Source organism: Diadema setosum, chromosome 5 (assembly GCF_964275005.1).
Source record: "Diadema setosum chromosome 5, eeDiaSeto1, whole genome shotgun sequence".
Classification (NCBI taxonomy): domain Eukaryota; kingdom Metazoa; phylum Echinodermata; class Echinoidea; order Diadematoida; family Diadematidae; genus Diadema; species Diadema setosum.
The window spans coordinates 8265200-8283808 of NC_092689.1; the positions used below are offsets into that span (position 1 = coordinate 8265200).

Here is an 18609-nt window from a genome sequence, read left to right on the forward strand (position 1 = left end):
TGATATTACTACATTCTCTGTAGGCCTACATACATGACTTTAAATGGAAAATGCAGACAAAATAATACACAAAAGTTAGTTTTATAAGAAAGAGTAAAATATTACAATCGAAATCGGGTGAAAAATAAGGAAGTTATGACATTTTGAAGTTTTGCTAATTTTTCAGGAAACAGTTCTTGAACAGTCAATGTGAATATACAAATGGCAAAGTCAGCATGTCATTCCCTCACAACTTGCCGTATATATAGTTTGTACATAAAATTTTGAAATTTCTAGTTTTTTATCAAAACACAATTATGCCCGAGGCTCAAATCCTGGTATATCTAACTGATCACTATTTTGAAGTTATTAAACCAGAAATAACATCATGTTTTAGACTTCAATGACAGAAACATTGAATTTTCATCATTTTTTTTTACACGATGAATGGAAAATTGGGAGGTTATGACATGGTCAGCTCACTCATTTGCATATATCCACTGTACAAAATCTGTTTTGCAGAAATTAGCAAAACTTCAAAATTTCATAATTACCTTATTTTTCATCCGATTTCAGTCAAATTTTTACCGTTGAACTGGAAAGATTTTACCCTTTTTCTATCAGACAAATTTGTTTGGGGGCTGGATTTCCTCTTTAACAATGTTATTTTTGTCATCAGTATTCATTGTCATTTTCAGAATTGCTAATATATGTTAATAATTTATGATAATCATTGTCTACTCCAATCATAATCAGTATCACCTCTGCATGCCTAATTTTCAGGGTTCCTCCACAGTTTTCTCTTTTACCTAGGATTCATATGAATGTGTTAGTACAGAAAATAACTAACTTGCAGCTGAACAAACAAACTGACAGGACGTTCGTTTTAACAGGCGCGGTGGAGCACCCCAATTTGCATCTCATTATCGCCCCGTTCTATTTGAATTTCCAACGGGCATCCACGGCTGCCCGAAACTGTGTGCATGAAAAAGTCAAATCTTTACCTTCTCCTTGTGTCGCTATGCGTGCCGTTGGTAAACTCAAACTTCCCACACTATCTAAGTCTTTAAAAACCTTCCTTTTGATGAAAAAATTATGAAATTTGCTGCACTAGACCTTGAGATATTAAAGCGTTTTGAAAATCACCTCTCGCAAAACATGCTCTCTGTTTTTTTCCGACTGGACTATGGCCGGGCTCCAATGTGTCCGAAATTGGCAACATAAGTTTATCAGGCCTCAATCCATATATGTTGAAAGTTTTCGCTTGGTTCCACCTGTACTTTTTGAGAAATCAACATGTTTCTACAGGGTTTGGAATAGAAAATTGTAGTAAGCGAAACAATTGAAAATTACGTCATTTCTTTTCCCGTAATATTGGGCATGCGTGGTACGTGAGATTCAGGATTTCGTGCTCATTGTTGGTTTGCATGTGACGCAGTCAATTTTGCTGAGTGTCGCACGGTGGTGACTGCAGCTGAGCTGCTGCCGCGCACGCTGCATGCAGCGAAGCGTTGTGTGTGCTGTGACATGCGACGCTACAGTCACGCGATTATATATACATGGGACCGACCTGTACGCTTTGCGTTCGTGTCATTTTTGACATCACCTTCTGTTTTTTTCCGACACAACCATGGCCGGGAATATTACGGTATGACATTTAAAATGCAAGCAGATAAACAAATTTCGGTGTACTTTGTTTGAATGGCGCTTTGGTTCCGCAATCACACTTCGTGAATTTTAGGATGATTTTCGAGGCATATTTTTGGTAATTTTGCTCGCCAGGTTTTCGCTAAAATTTCACATTTTATCATTGTCAAATCCTTTAATATGTTATATGTGCATATTCGGACATGTTTTCAAATTCAAACTAACTCAATTTTAATCCGAAAATAGGTTTCCTTAAATTGTTATTAGCTTGAGAAGTTGTTTACTTTTTCTCAACTACGCGAGTACATGTTGTTTACTTTATGCAAATGAGGCTCGGCTGCCGATGGATTTCTGCGAGATAATTGGGGTGCTCCACCGCGCCTGTTAAGTTGGCTTGAATATACTGCCGTCCGATCAATCCCCGTAACATGATAATGCAATACGTGGCCTGGGTATACATAATTCAGAAGAATCGTTTATCCGGAAATGAAATAAGGTTCATTTTCCCGAATGTTCATTATTCAGAAACATTCAAAGTAATTACACTTCTATACCTTCGTTAATCCCAAAGTGAAATAAGGTTTGTGGCGTTGCTCAGAAGGTTCGGTATTCCAAAGTTTCGTCCGAAAATGTGGGGTTCGTTCTTCCGAATATTCGTTGATCCAAAACAGAGAAAAAGGGGAGTATACTAATGAGCCTCATTTACTCTTTGAAGTAATGCACCTGCGGGATAAGAATTTTTTTTTTTCGTTCTTGGATTAACAAACCTTCGGAATAATGAACTGTATCTAATCTGACAGAGGATAATTACCGCCGTCCTCATCATGATGGTGCAGTCTTATTTCGAGGTTGCTGAACTCGAATTTGGATGCTACAACTCTAGCATCTTTGAGGTTTATGAAATGTCAAAGATGGCCGCCAAAATGGCCGCCAAAAACATTTTGAATATTTCCGCATGGATACAGAAAGGTGAAAATGATAAACTCTTCCGTGACTAGGGTGGGGAACATGGTGTAAAAACCAGTGTAATGCATACTCTTATAATGCACATTCAAGTTGAACAAATTGTAAAGTCAACCAAAATGGCGCCAAAAAATGCCCCAATGGTAATTTGGCCTACAGAAGGAAATCCGAATATTTGTCTCACAGGATGATAATATACATCCTTTCTGAAAATAAGAAAGTCTACTTTTAGTTGAACAAAGATATGGCCAATAATTGCATTGTGTATATCGGGCATTATAATTGTATTTCAAAATTGCCACCAAGGACGCTGCTAGATTCAAAACTACCGGAGATGTGTAGTAGTATATCACTTCTTTTGGAAATTACCCCCATCTTGGCTTATATGTCAATTCTGTGAATCAGTGATTTATAATTACATTCTGGGTAAATACAATTTGTTACTGTTTGAACAGGCGTTGATCATCCTCCAAATTCTGGGATGGGTTTTTCTACCTGTCTATTTGGCCAGCGGAATCTTCACCTTGCCCGAGTACCTGCAGAAGCGCTTCGGTGGCGTTCGGCTTCGTATGATCATCGCATTCGTCTCTCTCATACTCTACATCTTCACGAAAATATCGGTGAGAGGAAAATATTCCATCCCTTCTCGATTACTTGCCTATTTGGGAGATTAATTGATTGTTCAGAGGCGGTTCAAAGGTCATATCAATCATGAAGTTTTCTTCAACGGGCAAATTTACCTTTCGCTGAACGAACATGAAAGCGGGAGGAATGTGGACGTGAAACAGCAGCAAAAAGATGAAATCATTTTCACTTTTGTTTTAATCTGATGGGTTGTGATGTCTCAAAGATGAAAGGTGTAAAGCCACAACCATGAAATGCAAAGAAACCGTGCCTTCTTAATATGGTATATTTGTCTAAAAAAACAAAAAAACAACCTGTTCTTTATGTCTTACAGTTTATCTTTTGAACATACCTCCGTTTGATTTGTTTTCAGACAATGATATCTGTTCTAAGCAAAAGAAAAATCATTGTGTAGGTTTAATCTAATAATGTCGATAAAAATGCATTCTTATCGAAATACAAAAATAGGGGGCGCTATCCTATATTTTTCCGTGACAATGATTAACAATGATTAATATACTCTGGAGCCAGAGTAACACAAGTCTAAAATTTCCGACAGCATAGCTATATTGCGACTGACACCAGCAGGTGTGTAACTCTATAGAATGTCTATGATACTAAATATCATCGAAAGATGTGGACTCATTGTAGAGTCGAGTTGGACCAATTTGAAACTGTGTCGTAATAGCATCCGCTCCTTTATGATCGATGATTTACAGACTGCCAAAACACTAGTGATCAATCCGCACCAACCGAAAACACACACTATCTATGAGGGGGAAGAGAGTCCCTGAAGATTTACTTAACCTCGAGTTTCATTTACTGGTGACGATGGAAGTGTTTAGAGAAGGCATACCCATGTAATCCAACCACTGCAATGGTTCCATTTTACAACATACTGACGCAAAACAGGTGACGAATAAATATTGGATGGCGGCAGAAAATGTCGTAGAAGATTTGACCGTTGTGATGAGTGATAATGCATTGATGATCAATGTGGTTGATTCTGGAGTCGCTGTCCCGACACAAGTGATCAATCAGAAGACCATTTGCTATGTGGTAATAATACCATAACTAACAACAAAGATATAGTCTTATTTACGCAGTGCAGCCTCTTCAGAGTTAACACCGCTCTTACCACAGAATTGCCACTCATCCATTTTGTACACCTGGGGCCCGTTTCATAAAACTTGTCATTAGTGACAACTGCCACGTTTCTATGACAAATTTGCTCTCAGCCAATGAGATGCAAGGATTTCAGTAGCTTGTCACATCTATGACAACTTGTCACTGATGACAAGTTTTATGAAACGGGCCCCAGGTCAGGATCGAGAGGAACAGCGTGGGTTAAAAACAAGAACAAAAACAAATCTTGGCCAGGGTCGTAAACACTTGTTAAGCCTCGCACACTGGACCGCCATTTCAAAGTCCAGAGTGTTATTCGCCTTCCATTCTCTCACTTTCTTTGCGATAATTTAAAGTGAATTATTTTCAGTCATAGAAATTTCCATCGTTTATTCTTTTCTAATCTATCTAAAACTGATTAGAAATTGTTTTCATGTGAGGAAATAGTCGTAAAATACTGCCAATTGAAGGGTAATATCGAAATAACCCAAGACAAATAAATATTGACTTTTACAGTAGGTCAGGTCAATCTCATTGATTCATCATTTCCATTATATAGTTACTCTTGACTTAATTATCATATCGCCTCTTCATACAGATTAGCTCAGCCCCATAAATGCACCATTTAGCTTCAATAAAACTATTTTACTGCACTTGTCACATCTTTATCATATATACTCAAACAAGCAATAAAAACTAGTGAGGTCCTCAATGGAATGAGGTGGGATCGGTGGAGTATGAGAGGACTGATTCTCGATTTCACGTTATCATGCCTTTAGAATCGCTAGTTGTTTAAGATTGATTTTTTTCGTGATACTCACTGTCTTGGTGTGAAAATATTTCAAAGTGGTTTTATTTCTTTATTTGTATTTATTTTATAATGGGTAGTTCCTTACTCCAGGGCCTCCCTGATTAGTAGAAAGCCGCACCGGCGCTCTATAATGGAACAGGTGGTCTCCCATTCCGTCTGTATATTGGTCACAGGCACATGTAATTCATGCTCTCTACTATAACGCACCAAAAGCAAAACGTTGTCAATCCGAAGCATTTTTATTTTCTTACATCAAGCATAAATGACGGAATCTTAATCAGTGTTCTCTAACCCCCGTCTCCTGAAGGTGGATCTTTATTCGGGGGCGCTGTTCATCGAACAGGCCCTTGGATGGAACCTGTATGTCTCTATTCTCGTTCTACTGGCCATCTCCGCCGTGTACACGGTCACCGGCGGGCTGGCGGCCGTCATCTATACCGACACGGTACAGGCGATCATTATGCTTGGTGGCGCCCTTTGGCTGTGCATTGAATGTAAGTGTGGGTTCATTGAAGGTGGAGCTTCTAAAAAGCACGCCTTTCATTTCAAGTTAGCTCAATGATGAATATTTTGAAAGTTTACAATAAATCAGTGAGGAGTAGAATCAATTTTAGGAAGGCTTGCCCCTCTCAACAAAAGATGAATGATAACACCTCCGAGGAAATAAAATTAAAAAGTAGCACTTGAGAATGATAAGGAATTTAAGAAGAGAATACGGCAGCAAAATCAATAAACAGAAATGGCAGTAATGGCATAGTAGTAGCGTTATTAGAAACATAAATAGTATTGATAACAGGAAAGTTCAAAGAATAGATGTATATTGCTGACGGAGGATAAAGCAAGGATCTCTCATATCTATAAACATTTTAGTCTTTCCCGTTCCTCCCTTCTTCTTTTTTCCTCATCTTTCTGCCTCTCCTTCTCTCCTCCCTCTTTCTCTCTATACACTATATATTCTTCTCTATCTTACTATTAAACTATCTATCCATCTATCTATCTATCTTTCTATCCTCATATTATACATAATTATATATCTTTCTCAATTTCTTATCCACAGCCTTCAATGCCATCGGGGGCTATGATAACTTGGAACCGCTCTACGGCGAGGCAGTGCCTAATGAAACGAAGTACGGGGGCAACGAGTGTGGCGAGCCGCGAGACGACTTCTTCTCGATGCTTCGCGATCCGATCGACTCCGACCTCCCCTGGCCCGGCTTCATCTTCGGCCAGACGACGGCGTCGCTGTGGTACTGGACCACCGACCAGGTCCGACCGCCGTGAGCGATGACCATTATACCATCTTTTTTCCCGTTCGGTGGTGATCGTCTTGTGTGTGCTTCGATGTTTGATGTTTGATGTTTGCGTGTTTGTTTGTTTGTTTGTGTGTGTGTGTGTGTGTGTGTATGTGTGTGTGTGCTTAAGCTAGACAGTACTACTTATAACTATTTTCTTCGACTAATCCCTTCCACTACTGCCATTACTTCTACAACTACAATTACTGTATTTCAACTGTATTTCAACTGTATTTCAAATTTATTTCATATTTCCATTTTCTCAATGATGAGATTACAAAATTATTGACAAGAAAACAAGAATACAAAATATATATACAATCATGTCTTTTGATTGTAGAAGAAAAAGAAAAGAAAATATACGTGATTGGACTTGATTCCGACACCGTATGAAAAAATAAAGGGCACAATAACGATAGCACAATGTCTCAGCTACAACATATTAAGATCTGGGAGAAATTCACCGAAGCATAAGTGAGCTAGTGCTCGAAAAAGACAGTCATGTCAATTTTCATTTCCAGAAAAACTGCACTCCCATAGAGATAACACGTAAACTGGTCAAATTTGACAAGATTACTTTCAATCCATTTTTACGAGGTGATGACGTCATCCAATCAAAATTGTGTTATACTTTAATGAAAGACAATTTAATGAGCTACAACATACTGAAATCTGGGTGAAAATTGGTAAAGGATAAGTGAGATACGCTCGAGTGAACTTGAAATTTGATGACGTCATTTTGAAAATTTACTTTTTTTACTTTATTAAGAAATTTGATATTTTTAAATCATTTTTCCAGCATCGCCAACCCATGAAATGACATGAACAATTCATCAGCTTTCAGAATATGTAAAGAAAATGGGGGGTCACCGTCCATCCTGACGAGAAAAGTCGGATTTAAAATTGGAATTTGTCAAGACTGACAAATTAGGTGATCCGATCTTTTCGGAAATCAGTGATGTGCGTCCTGATCCAAGTAGGCATGACCATACAGGTTTCATCGGTGTTGAGGGGACATTGGCCGTGTGATGTTTGGATTCTCATTTAGAAAAGGGAGTCAGACCTGCCATCTTTGGCACCGAATTCCGTATACACTAACGAAGATACAGAATGAAGGAATTTGACCTTTGACCCCGCTTTGCACATCCAAGATGGCGTCTGAGCAAAACGTGATTATTTTATGAAATGATCCTTGTAGCATGGTCTTTACGTGTGCAAAATATGGGAAAGATAGGACATGTATTCACCAAGATACAGGATGAAACATTTATGACCTTTGACCCTAAATTACATACCCAAGATGGTGTCCGATCAAGTAGTTTTAAATTTATGAAATAATGTACATGACATGAACTAAACATGTGCAAAATATGGGGCTGATAGGGCTTGTTTTTCTTGAGTTATTGTAAAGAAAGTTGCAGAAAGAAAGAAATATCTCAATACATCGAAGATAAGCTTTAATTTCAACCAAGTTTCTTCGAAAACACGAAGGGCACACATCCGATAGCGCAAAGTCTCAGCTATATTCACCAGCGTGATATAGTTTTTTTTTACTATTTCCCTAGGGAGAATAGCGAGACGCGGATTTGTATGGTAGAATTATTATACAACATATTAAAATCTGGGAGAAATTCACCGAAGGGTAAGTGAGCTAGTGGTCGATAAAGACAATCATGTCAATTTTCACATATAGAAAAATTTCCTCCCATAAAGATTACACGTCATAACGAAGATACAGAAAGAAGTACATATGACCTTTGACCCCACTTTGCACAGACAAGATGGCATCTGAGCAAAAAGTGGTTATTTTGTGAAATGATTCTGGTAACATGGTCTTTGCGTGTGCAAAATATGGGAAAGATAGGACATGACTTGACCAAGATACAGGACGAAACATTTATGACCTTTGACCTAAATTTACATACCCAAGATGGTGTCCGATCAAGTAGTTGTTATTTTATGAAATAATGTACGTGATATGAACTAGATACGTGCAAAATATGGGGTTGATAGCCATTGTTGTTGATCTATTGCACAGAAAGTAGAAGAAAGAATAATAAAGAAAAACTGAAGTTATTTTATAGAAATTTGAAGGGTTAGAAGTTTTAAGGGTAAAGATGAATTTTGAAAACATGAGTAGAATCAGCTTAATTTGAACTATATGTGACGTAAATTTCATTGAAAAAATCCATTCCATTAATGAGATATGAATGAGAATGTGTTTTCATATAATGACGTCATAGTTACGTCATTGTCGACTGATCACTATGATTTTATTTGACCCGTCGTCTTTGGGACATGATACATAGATGGTATAATTTTGACATTGATAGAAAGAGGACTTTTTGAGCTAACCGATACACAAATTTTGTCCAGAAATAAAGAAGAAGAAGGAAAACAAAGAATCCGTACAGATACAGAAGGTGATCCGAAGGATACTCGGATCACCTAAAAATGATTTTTGTCATCTGACTGGTCAAGGGCATTGAAAGTGACAACACGTATTGTAGCGAGATTTCATTTGAACCTCCACCCTCTCTCTGGCTGGTTCGTCTCACATAAGTATATTGTGACTTCAGACACATCACCAAGTTCACCACTCACCATTCAAGTATTACAAAGGCAAACACGTCACCATTGGATTGAGATCTGCATACATCATCAACTATCTCCCTATTAGAGAGATCATTCTCAGTAAATCGACGTAGAGTGTTACAAAATAAATTAGTCGGGATCACATATTTACCTTTCTGGTTTTCTCCTTTTATTGGCTTGGTCAACCAAGACTAGTAAGAGAGTGACAATATTGCAGACACCAGTCAGCACGAAGCGAAGGGAGACACCTCATAAGGGGGTGGGGTACCCCGCTGTGAGCACTATGAGCAACGTATCCTAACTCTTTTATTTTTAATGTTTTTATTGAACTATAGATAACATATGTACAAAAATGGGTATGAACACACTTGAAGCAACAGAACAAAGCACTGAAAAATAAGACATAAAAAAGTAATAAAAGAGAGAAAAAAAGAAAAAAGAAATGCAGTCACAGTTAAATAAAAATATATGCTGACCCGCGGGTATCCACTATGATGTCTCGCATTAAAGGACAAGTTCACCTTCATTAACATAAGGATTGAGAGAATGTAGCAATATTAGTAGAACACATCATTGAAAGTTTGAGGGAAATCGGACAATCCGCTCAAAAGTTATGAATTTTTGAAGTTTTTGTGCAGTCACTGCTGGATGAGAAGACTACTCCAGTGTATGATGTCACATGCGTACAGCAATATAAGGAAAATATAAAGAGAATTTCACAAAATTTCATCTTTTGAAAAAAGTACACATTCCCTTGACTCGTTACCGACGTATGTTATGGGTAATATCATTCCCATTGCATTTAGAAAGAGGCGAGTCAAGTGCTCTTTTATTATGCGAAAAAAAGTGAAAATGTGTTGAATTTTCTTTATATTTTCTTTATACTGTTGTACACATAATACGAGCCTTTTAGTAGTCTCCTCATCCAGCTGTTCCAACACAAAAATTTTAAAAATTCATAACTTTTGCATCGATTGTCCAATTTTCCTCAAACTTTCACTGATGTGTTCTACTAATATTGCTGCATTCTCTCAATCCTTATGTTTATGAAGGTGAACTTGTCCTTTAATTTCAGTGAACTACCAGTATTCTATATCCTAACTCTTGCCTACGAGCAACTGGTCAGTGCGTCCGTTAATGACCCAGGCCAAAGAGCAACTGCCCCCATTACTAACACGGGGCAGGGGTTACGGACCTGTTCAGTTGCTGGCTATGCTTCAGTGCACCAGCATCGCACACACACAGTCCTAATACATGATGTACATCATCGTTTTATACACACCTGTGTATACCAGTGCACCGTTTCTATACCAAGGTGGACAGAAGAGAAGTTGGAGGAAAATGGACAGAGTGGACAGAGTGGACAGAAGAGAAGTAGAGGTGATAGGAGGTAGAGGTGATGGGGGAAGATGTGAGGAGAGGGAGGGAGAGAGAGAGAGAGGGAAAGACGTACATGTATATATAAAGTTAGAGGTGAAAGGGAGGGAGGGTAGGAGGGACATATTCTCCTACACCAGACCTAGATCATATTCGTTACAATATTCAACCATAAAAATCATAGCTGGTTGGTTATTGAAGGATGCAAGTTTCGAGGCATTGATACTAACTTCATAACTTCCAATCTCCTGTGCATAAATCTTTATTCTCAGCACCGCTTGCCATTTCAAATCTTTGGTTTCATCTCCTTCTATTCTTTATCCTAATCCACTAATCTCTTTCTTTTATGACACAAACATTATAATACCTATTATCATATGTATAGCGTTGCTTATCTTGGGTCAAAATCACTGAGCAGTGAGTTGGTATTATTTTCCAACCTATTCACAGCAGCCCAACCAGGTAATAACATATCAGGGTTTAAAAACAACAACAACAACAACAACAACAACAACAACAACAACAACAACAACAACAACAACAACAACAACAACAACAACATAACAGCAACTTAGACTATGTGACGTCAGGATTTCTTCCTTTTCCAAAGATCCAGGTATCTAGTCAATCCAAACAAAACAGTGTGTTTGGTTGTTAGATGTTCGTTTGTTTTTGTTTGTTTGTCTCTGAGTAATATGACTCGAAAACTTTTGAACGGAGTTAGATGGAAATTTCATGGTAGGAGAATGTTTTGGTGATGATCCAGATCATGATCCGAATAGAAGATTTTTGTTAGAGGACGAGTGCACAATTCTAAGGCGTTAGTGACCCTCTAATGAAGTTGGCGCTCTCCAACACTCTGTATAGCTTTATCATCATCACCATCATCACTGCTTCCATTACCATCATCATCATCATCGTCGTCATGATTATCATAATCGTTCTCGATATATCTCCCACCCTATTTCGACTCGCAGGTAATCGTCCAGCGCACACTCGCTGCCAAGAATCTCTCCCACGGCAAGGGGGGCACAATCCTGGCCGGCATCTGCAAGATCACACCGCTGTTTTTCATCGTCATGCCTGGCATGGTAGCTCGCATTCTCTACCCAGGTCCGTTTTTATACGTGTGTGATACCTTCTTGGTATACCCTACAGATAAATACCATTATAATACTGCCCTCAGTGGCAAAGGAAACATGTGTCAATTTATCAAATTACATCATATTTCAATATCATATTTTTGAATGGAAAAGACGCGAACCACTTAAATATTATGACTTAGATGCTTTGAACACAAGCATTTTGTAAAGATACCTGAAACGACAATCAAGAGACTATCAGAATAATGATTTATACAGCAGGTTGCACGACTACAGAAACCCAAATTGCACCCACCCACACCCAATGCTCGCTCATTCTTGTGTTCATCCATAACGTACTAACTTCAGGTTTTATAACAAGGAAACTTAATCCTCCTATGAAAGCATAATTATGATTTCGCTAGTTATTCTCAAACTGAGCTGATGCCTTATTGTTTTAAATCTGGCTCAATGCATTACATTACGTTCCTTACAATGCTCAAAGTTCATCGCTGATTGATAAGCCACTACAGAGGAAACAAACGTACCTCCCTTGACATTTGAATCCGGTGACCATGTCATGTTTACGGCGGAAAATAAAGGCATATCGTTATTAATGATATGAAATTATCATGGGACATCGGCTGCCATGTTCAACGGCAGCGTGAAATGGAATGCCATAGTAACGCATATTTATTGTTATCGTAGATGGGTACGAAGACCACTTGTGCATGATAAGCGTGTGGTTATCACAGGTAACACAATAATACAATACCGTGGTAAGGTTGAGTGTGTGGTGTGTGTGTGTGTGTATGTGCGTGTGTGTGGAGGGGGGTGTACAAAATTCTACGCAGTAACCGATACTGAAGGTCATTGGCTAAATGACGGGATAAAGCTACAAAGGCAAAAGTATAAGTTCAGAATACATATATTTGGCGGGTTCTCCCTGCATATTTCAGATATTGTTGCCTGTGTTGAAAACTGTGAAGAAATTTGCGGCAGTGAAGATGGCTGTTCAAACTTGGCCTACCCGCTGATGGTCATGAATCTACTTCCTAAAGGTAAGGAATGCGATTCATTTTGGTTAACGTAATTGCGCAAGAAATTCTATTACTTTTTCATTCAATTTACATGAATGTAGATATAAATGATGCTATATAATAAATCATCAAAAATGTAATGTTAGTTTATCATAATTATATAGATATACATTCATACATGCACATTGCATAATACATTTGTAATTGTATGTATAATAATATGTGACATTTTCAAGTATAATGGTGGTTCGGGCAATTATTTCCGATTGGCTTTACTGTTAGGCTACTTTCACAATTTGCGACACTGACCATTGAAGGACTTAAGAAATATTTCTGTTGTTATTTTCAAATCACAATAAGCTAACAGTCAGAGATATTGGATTTTGTCCACCACGAATATGACATGAATAACAATAATTATTACGTCACTTATCTCTCCTCCCCCTCTTTCTCTTTCTTTCTGTCTTTCTAACAAACAGGTGCACGTGGTTTGATGATGGCCGTTATGCTTAGCGCCCTCATGAGTTCTCTGACGTCCATCTTCAACAGCGGTTCCTCCATCTTCACCATGGACATTTGGCGGCATTTTCGGCGTTTTCCTTCGGAGAAAGACATGGCGAAGATAGATGCCAAATCGAGGCAGAAATATGATAGAGAACTCATGATAGTTGGGAGGTTAGCACCGTAATTAGTTCACTTCGGGAAACATTGCTTGTTCTAATTCAAATATATTTCTATTCTATTCAAACTTATCGTCAAAATACTTTTCATTTGATTTTTTTTTTTGATAGGATATTGGCTTCATAATGCAATCTCGCTCTTTATCGAATCAGGATATTAAATGAAAACGGCAGTAAGAATGGGGGAAGTTTATGTATCAGTTTGCATAACAGTTTGATTCAGAATGTATGTTTGCGTGTACAACGCAGTAAGTGTGTAAACACATCAGCTTTTTACATGAAATTGGAGATGATAGCTGGAGACGTGCAAGTACTGCTGCAAAGGATACAATGGAGTGTTGAACAGGCCAACATTCTCAAAAAGTTTAAAATAAATATAATCACATGAAGTTCTTCTAACCAATCACTATAGGGTTATTTTTTGTTCAAAATGTAATTATCATAATACTCGATGATCTTTTCGGTTAAATCATCATCTGCATCGTTTCTCTTTCCCGTTTTCTCTTTATGTTCTCCTTATTCTTCTTTAATACCGAACCTCTTCCTCTCTGTGTTTGTGTCTGTGTCTGTGTGTGTGTCTGTGTCTGTGTCTGTCTGTCTGTCTGCAGGATCGTAGTGCTCGTTTTGGTTGCAGTCAGCGTACTCTGGGTGCCCGTCGTGCAGAACAGTCAGAACGGCAAACTCTTCGACTACATCCAGCAGATTACTTCCTATATGGCGCCCTCTCTGGCCGCCATCTACACTCTCGCCGTCCTCATCGAGCGCGTGAACGAGACAGGCGCCTTCTGGGGCCTGATGAGTGCGCTGGTTATCGGCGCCGTACGAATGATCCTCGACTTCGTCTACCCCGAGCCCGGCTGCGGGGAGGTGGACGACAGACCTGAAGCCATTCAAGCCCTCTTGTTCCATTACATGTATTTTGCCCTCTTCCTCTTCTGCTGGACAGTTCTGATCGTGCTTGCGATAAGTCTGCTGACAGAACCGATTCCTAAAGAATACGTGAGTGTCGTTAGTAGCTGCGATTACAAATCAACTTCATCAATCAAATCAAATCAACCATTGGTCCATTCAATGCAGTTTTCTTAGCAGAAGTATTAAGAGTAAGGGTTACTTTTAATAGTAGCCATGGTGATGGAGGTGGTGGTAGTAGTAGTAGTAGTGGTAGTAGTAGTAGTAGTAGTAGTAGTAGTAGTAGTAGTAGTAGTAGTAGTAGTAGTAGTAGTAGTAGTAGTAGTAGTAGTAATGATAACAAGGGCGGTGAGTTGGCTCAGTCGGTAGCGTCTGCCTCACGATCCTACGGGCCCGGGTTCGAATCCGAGTCTTGACTGAGCAATGTTGTGTGTAAGCATACCGTCCCCTCTAGCAAGAGGCAAAACACTCTGTCCCTCGGATAGAACATAAAACGGAGTTCCCTTGTATGAGAGAGTAACAACTCATGCACGTAAAAGATCCCGCTTCATTTACTCATCGCAAAGAGCAGGGTGTTTGACACGGTGAAACGGTCCCACCTCATATCCAACTGGACCCCATGGAAGACCAGCTTAACGTAGCTGAATGTGGGCTATCCAGCCATCTTCTCAGATGGAAATGAACAAACAAAACAAACAAATAATGATAACAGTAATGATAACAGCAATGGTAATCATGATAATCATGATAATGAAAGCACTAACAGGTGCATAAAATAGACACAGGTGCACAATTATATTAGACACACATAATAATTATACACATATAACGCAAACTATAACTAAGACGATGGTTATTATCGTCAACACCGTTCCTTTGTGTGGTCATATGTTGTGTTTGTTGTCAATCGCAGCTCTATCGGCTCACGTATTGCACACGCTTCAGTCGAGAGGAGAGACTTGAGTTTTCCCAGAAGAAGAAATTCAACGCCGAGCTCAACGGGAATGACAACCCGGTCGGACCGGTGGACCAAGAGGCTGTGGAAATGAAAGAGAGCTATCGGAAGGTCGATGAGGTACCTCCAATCCTCCACGTCATTTCCTATCTCTTGAGTCCCCCCCCCCAAAAAAAAAAAAAAAAAATATATATATATATATATATATATATATATATATATATATATATATATATATGTTTAAGTGTTGTCATGGTTTCCCTTACTTCCTCCAGACATGCCTGAGGAACTATTTCTAGACCGTCACAGTCTTTCAAACAATGTCTTGTAAAAAATATGTCGTAATGAAATGATATGAAAGACTATCTTAGCATAGTGCAACTCACCTGGCATAGAATTAACCATCTCGGATTTGTTCAAGCAGTGGCAACGTCATTTTACCTGGTATTAGATATTCTCTCAAATAGGCCTATTCTTCTTTTTTGTTTGTTTATTTGTTTGTTTGTTTTTGAGATGTCATAATTTGGGGTCGCCTGACTGCATACTATAGGCATAGCGAAATGCTTCAGATTTCCCATTAAATTTATTTTACATCTCTTTTCGCAAAAGTCCCCTTCTTTCATTGTATACTAAACTGTTCCTCCTTCATCTAGTGTAACCCTTTTTCTATTTTGTCTTCTATCACAACACCGGTTTACTTTCTAGTCAAATTCTTCGTATTCCCCAACTTTCTCCAATAACAGGCCGGGGCTGAAGCCAAAAAACACGACGAAGCAGCGCCCTCGTCGGTGGCAATCGAGAAAGTCCCTGATGTGGAATGCATGGATCGATCTTGTGAGTATACACAATCATGTTTGATTCGGGTTTTCTAGTTTCGGAAAAGACGACATGAGTTTTCCGACGATTGAATCTAAAACAAACAAAACAATAAATGAATACAGAAATTAATACAGGTACACAAACACGCACACAAACACACGATAAAAAAGAGGGAGCAAAATATCTCCACTGTCTGATTACAAAAGACGCAAGCCTAGTCCTTGCACCCGTGTGGGGGAAAAAATCATACTTGGACAAATTCGAACTTCATTAAACGAATAATCGTCCAAATTGCAATGTCACTTTACATCTAAGATTTAATCACAAACATATCAAGATTTGGAGAGGTTACATCTGATACGTCCTCAAGGCATAGGACGACTATTCCCTCGTCAGTAATAGTAAACCTTGTTATCTTTATTGCAATGACCTATTTATGAATATCTTTCTCTTTTTAGGTGCATGTCCAGTCGGGTGAATTATGATAAATCAAAGATTCAACTGACAAAGAATGATTATTTTCTTCTCATTAGTCCAATTAATTTTCTTGGATAATTAACCAATTGAGTATATGAATATAAGAACGACCCAAGTCCAATTTTTGGCCAAATTCAGTTTTTCATGGGAAATTGTAGCTTATGCATGGACTCATCTTGTGTGTAAATGATAAATCCTAATTACCCCCGGAAGTGCCTGAAATGAATGAGTTAAATCTTATATTAATGTAAGAATGACGAACTTGGGTCATTCTTACATTCATATTATAGCGCCCTCTCTCATCCTTCTCCCATCTCTATAGCAGAATATCATGTATATGAATCAAAGAACGACCCAAGTCCATATGAATCAAAGAACGACCCAAGTCCACCACACAAAATGGCCTCTCCACAATTAATGTAAATGTTAATTGTCATAATAATATATGTTCTAATTTGTATATACAATGCTGCCTTCCCATCACAGTTAAATAGAATATTATTGGACAAATAAAACAGATATTTTAGTTTAGTTTTTTAGTTTTTTTTAGTTTACTCGAAATGATCCTCCATGGACTTGGGTCGTTCTTATATTCATATACTCAATTATATAACTGCCTGAAATACAACAATCAAGCAAACAATCTTTGATTATACATGTACAACCGACTAATGAACAAACCCGTAATCCATTCAATCAATCAATCAATCAATCAATCAATCAATCAACCAATCAATCAATCAATCAATCAGTCAATCAATCAATCACTCAATCACTTAATCAATCATTCAATCAGTTAATCAATTAATCAATCAATCAGTTAATCAGTCAACCAATCGATCAATCAGTCAACCAATCAGTCAGTCAATCAATCAATCAATCAATCAATCACTTAATCAATCAATCAATCACTTAATCAATCATTCAATCAGTCAATCAATCAATCAATCAATCAATCAATCAATCCATGAATGTTTTGTTAACCAATCCATCCACAGCGGCAGCGTCAATCGAAGCCGAGCAATCGATATTCAAGCGATTCTACAACTGGTTCTGCGGGTTTTCGCCGAGCAATGAGAACACGGTCTCGGACGAGGATATGCGGCTGCGAGAGGAGCAACAAATGGAGAAAGTCATACAGACAAAGAGAGACCGCCTTATCGTCAACGCCTTCGCCTGCGCTGTCATCGGTACCGCCATATTTCTTTACATATGGTATGGCTAGAATACGTAAAGTATGGTGCAAATGGAGAGACTGCCCGTAATGGGAATTTCTACATACACCGCTATGAGTTTCATAAACTGTTGTAAGACTATCATTTATCATAACAACCATTGTATATAACTATTATCCTATTTTTCATATGAAATTGTATATAGAATTGTTACATAAGAGTCCGATGTGCTCCTTCTTGGCATCAAAGCTCAGATGTATGCCCCTTAGGCATTTATCTATGCTTAATACTGCCTCACATATTGTAGTCAAAGACTGTTTGAGAAAGCTGTATCCTTTTATAACTGAGCCCATTGTTATTACTTCGGGACCGTGTTATTGGCATTATGACTATACATTTACCTGTCTTTCTTTTGCGGAACCTTTACAGTTTATTGCTCAAAGACCTAAAACCTCCAACATGTCCAAGAAATGTACACTTTACAAACATTTACGAAGGCATGTTCGTGTGCAAGTTTACAGTAAATAAACCGTTCCTCATTGTTTCACTCATGTACTTCATGTAAACTCGAATATTTTCTCATATCCAACTCGCCGTTAGCCAGACTATCATCTCGTTAACACGAAAACTAAAAATGTTTTTGCCCAGCGAGCTATAACATATTACAGCTCGTCCAAAACAGCTTACTTCATCGAAGCAATGCAAATCACTTTTCGGGTTTAATATAAGAAAGTATGTGTTATCAAAATAAATAGTTCCCACTTAACATTAGTGTCCTCGATATTTTTTTTTAAAAGATCTGCCCACTCCTAAATTAGAATATAAGTGGAATCTGATTTTACGCACTCTCATTCATCTTCTCATCAATGATTATAAGAAAAGCTGGGCAACTATTTACATACTAAACGAACCAACTATGTATACAATTTTAAAACTTTTTCGCATGATTTGCAAACGTACAAATGTACAAACACACACACACACACACACAATTTCTCACATGCGGTCAATGATGCAACGACTTCATCTACACCCATTTTCACACACACTTAAAGACGA

At 38.2% G+C, this 18609-nt stretch overlaps 1 protein-coding gene across 1 annotated transcript in view; it reads left to right on the plus strand.

Annotated features, from left to right (window-relative positions):
* Positions 1–17600, plus strand: part of LOC140228474 (sodium/glucose cotransporter 4-like) — a 20034-nt gene extending 2434 nt beyond the window's left edge. The window contains exons 3-12 of the mRNA XM_072308689.1: positions 3045–3209; positions 5457–5643; positions 6207–6415; positions 11391–11526; positions 12455–12556; positions 13015–13210; positions 13824–14214; positions 15038–15199; positions 15823–15913; positions 17374–17600. Coding sequence (XP_072164790.1) covers positions 3045–3209; positions 5457–5643; positions 6207–6415; positions 11391–11526; positions 12455–12556; positions 13015–13210; positions 13824–14214; positions 15038–15199; positions 15823–15913; positions 17374–17600 — 1866 coding nt within the window. The remainder of the gene's footprint in view (positions 1–3044; positions 3210–5456; positions 5644–6206; positions 6416–11390; positions 11527–12454; positions 12557–13014; positions 13211–13823; positions 14215–15037; positions 15200–15822; positions 15914–17373) is intronic.
* Positions 17601–18609: the final 1009 nt, after the last annotated feature.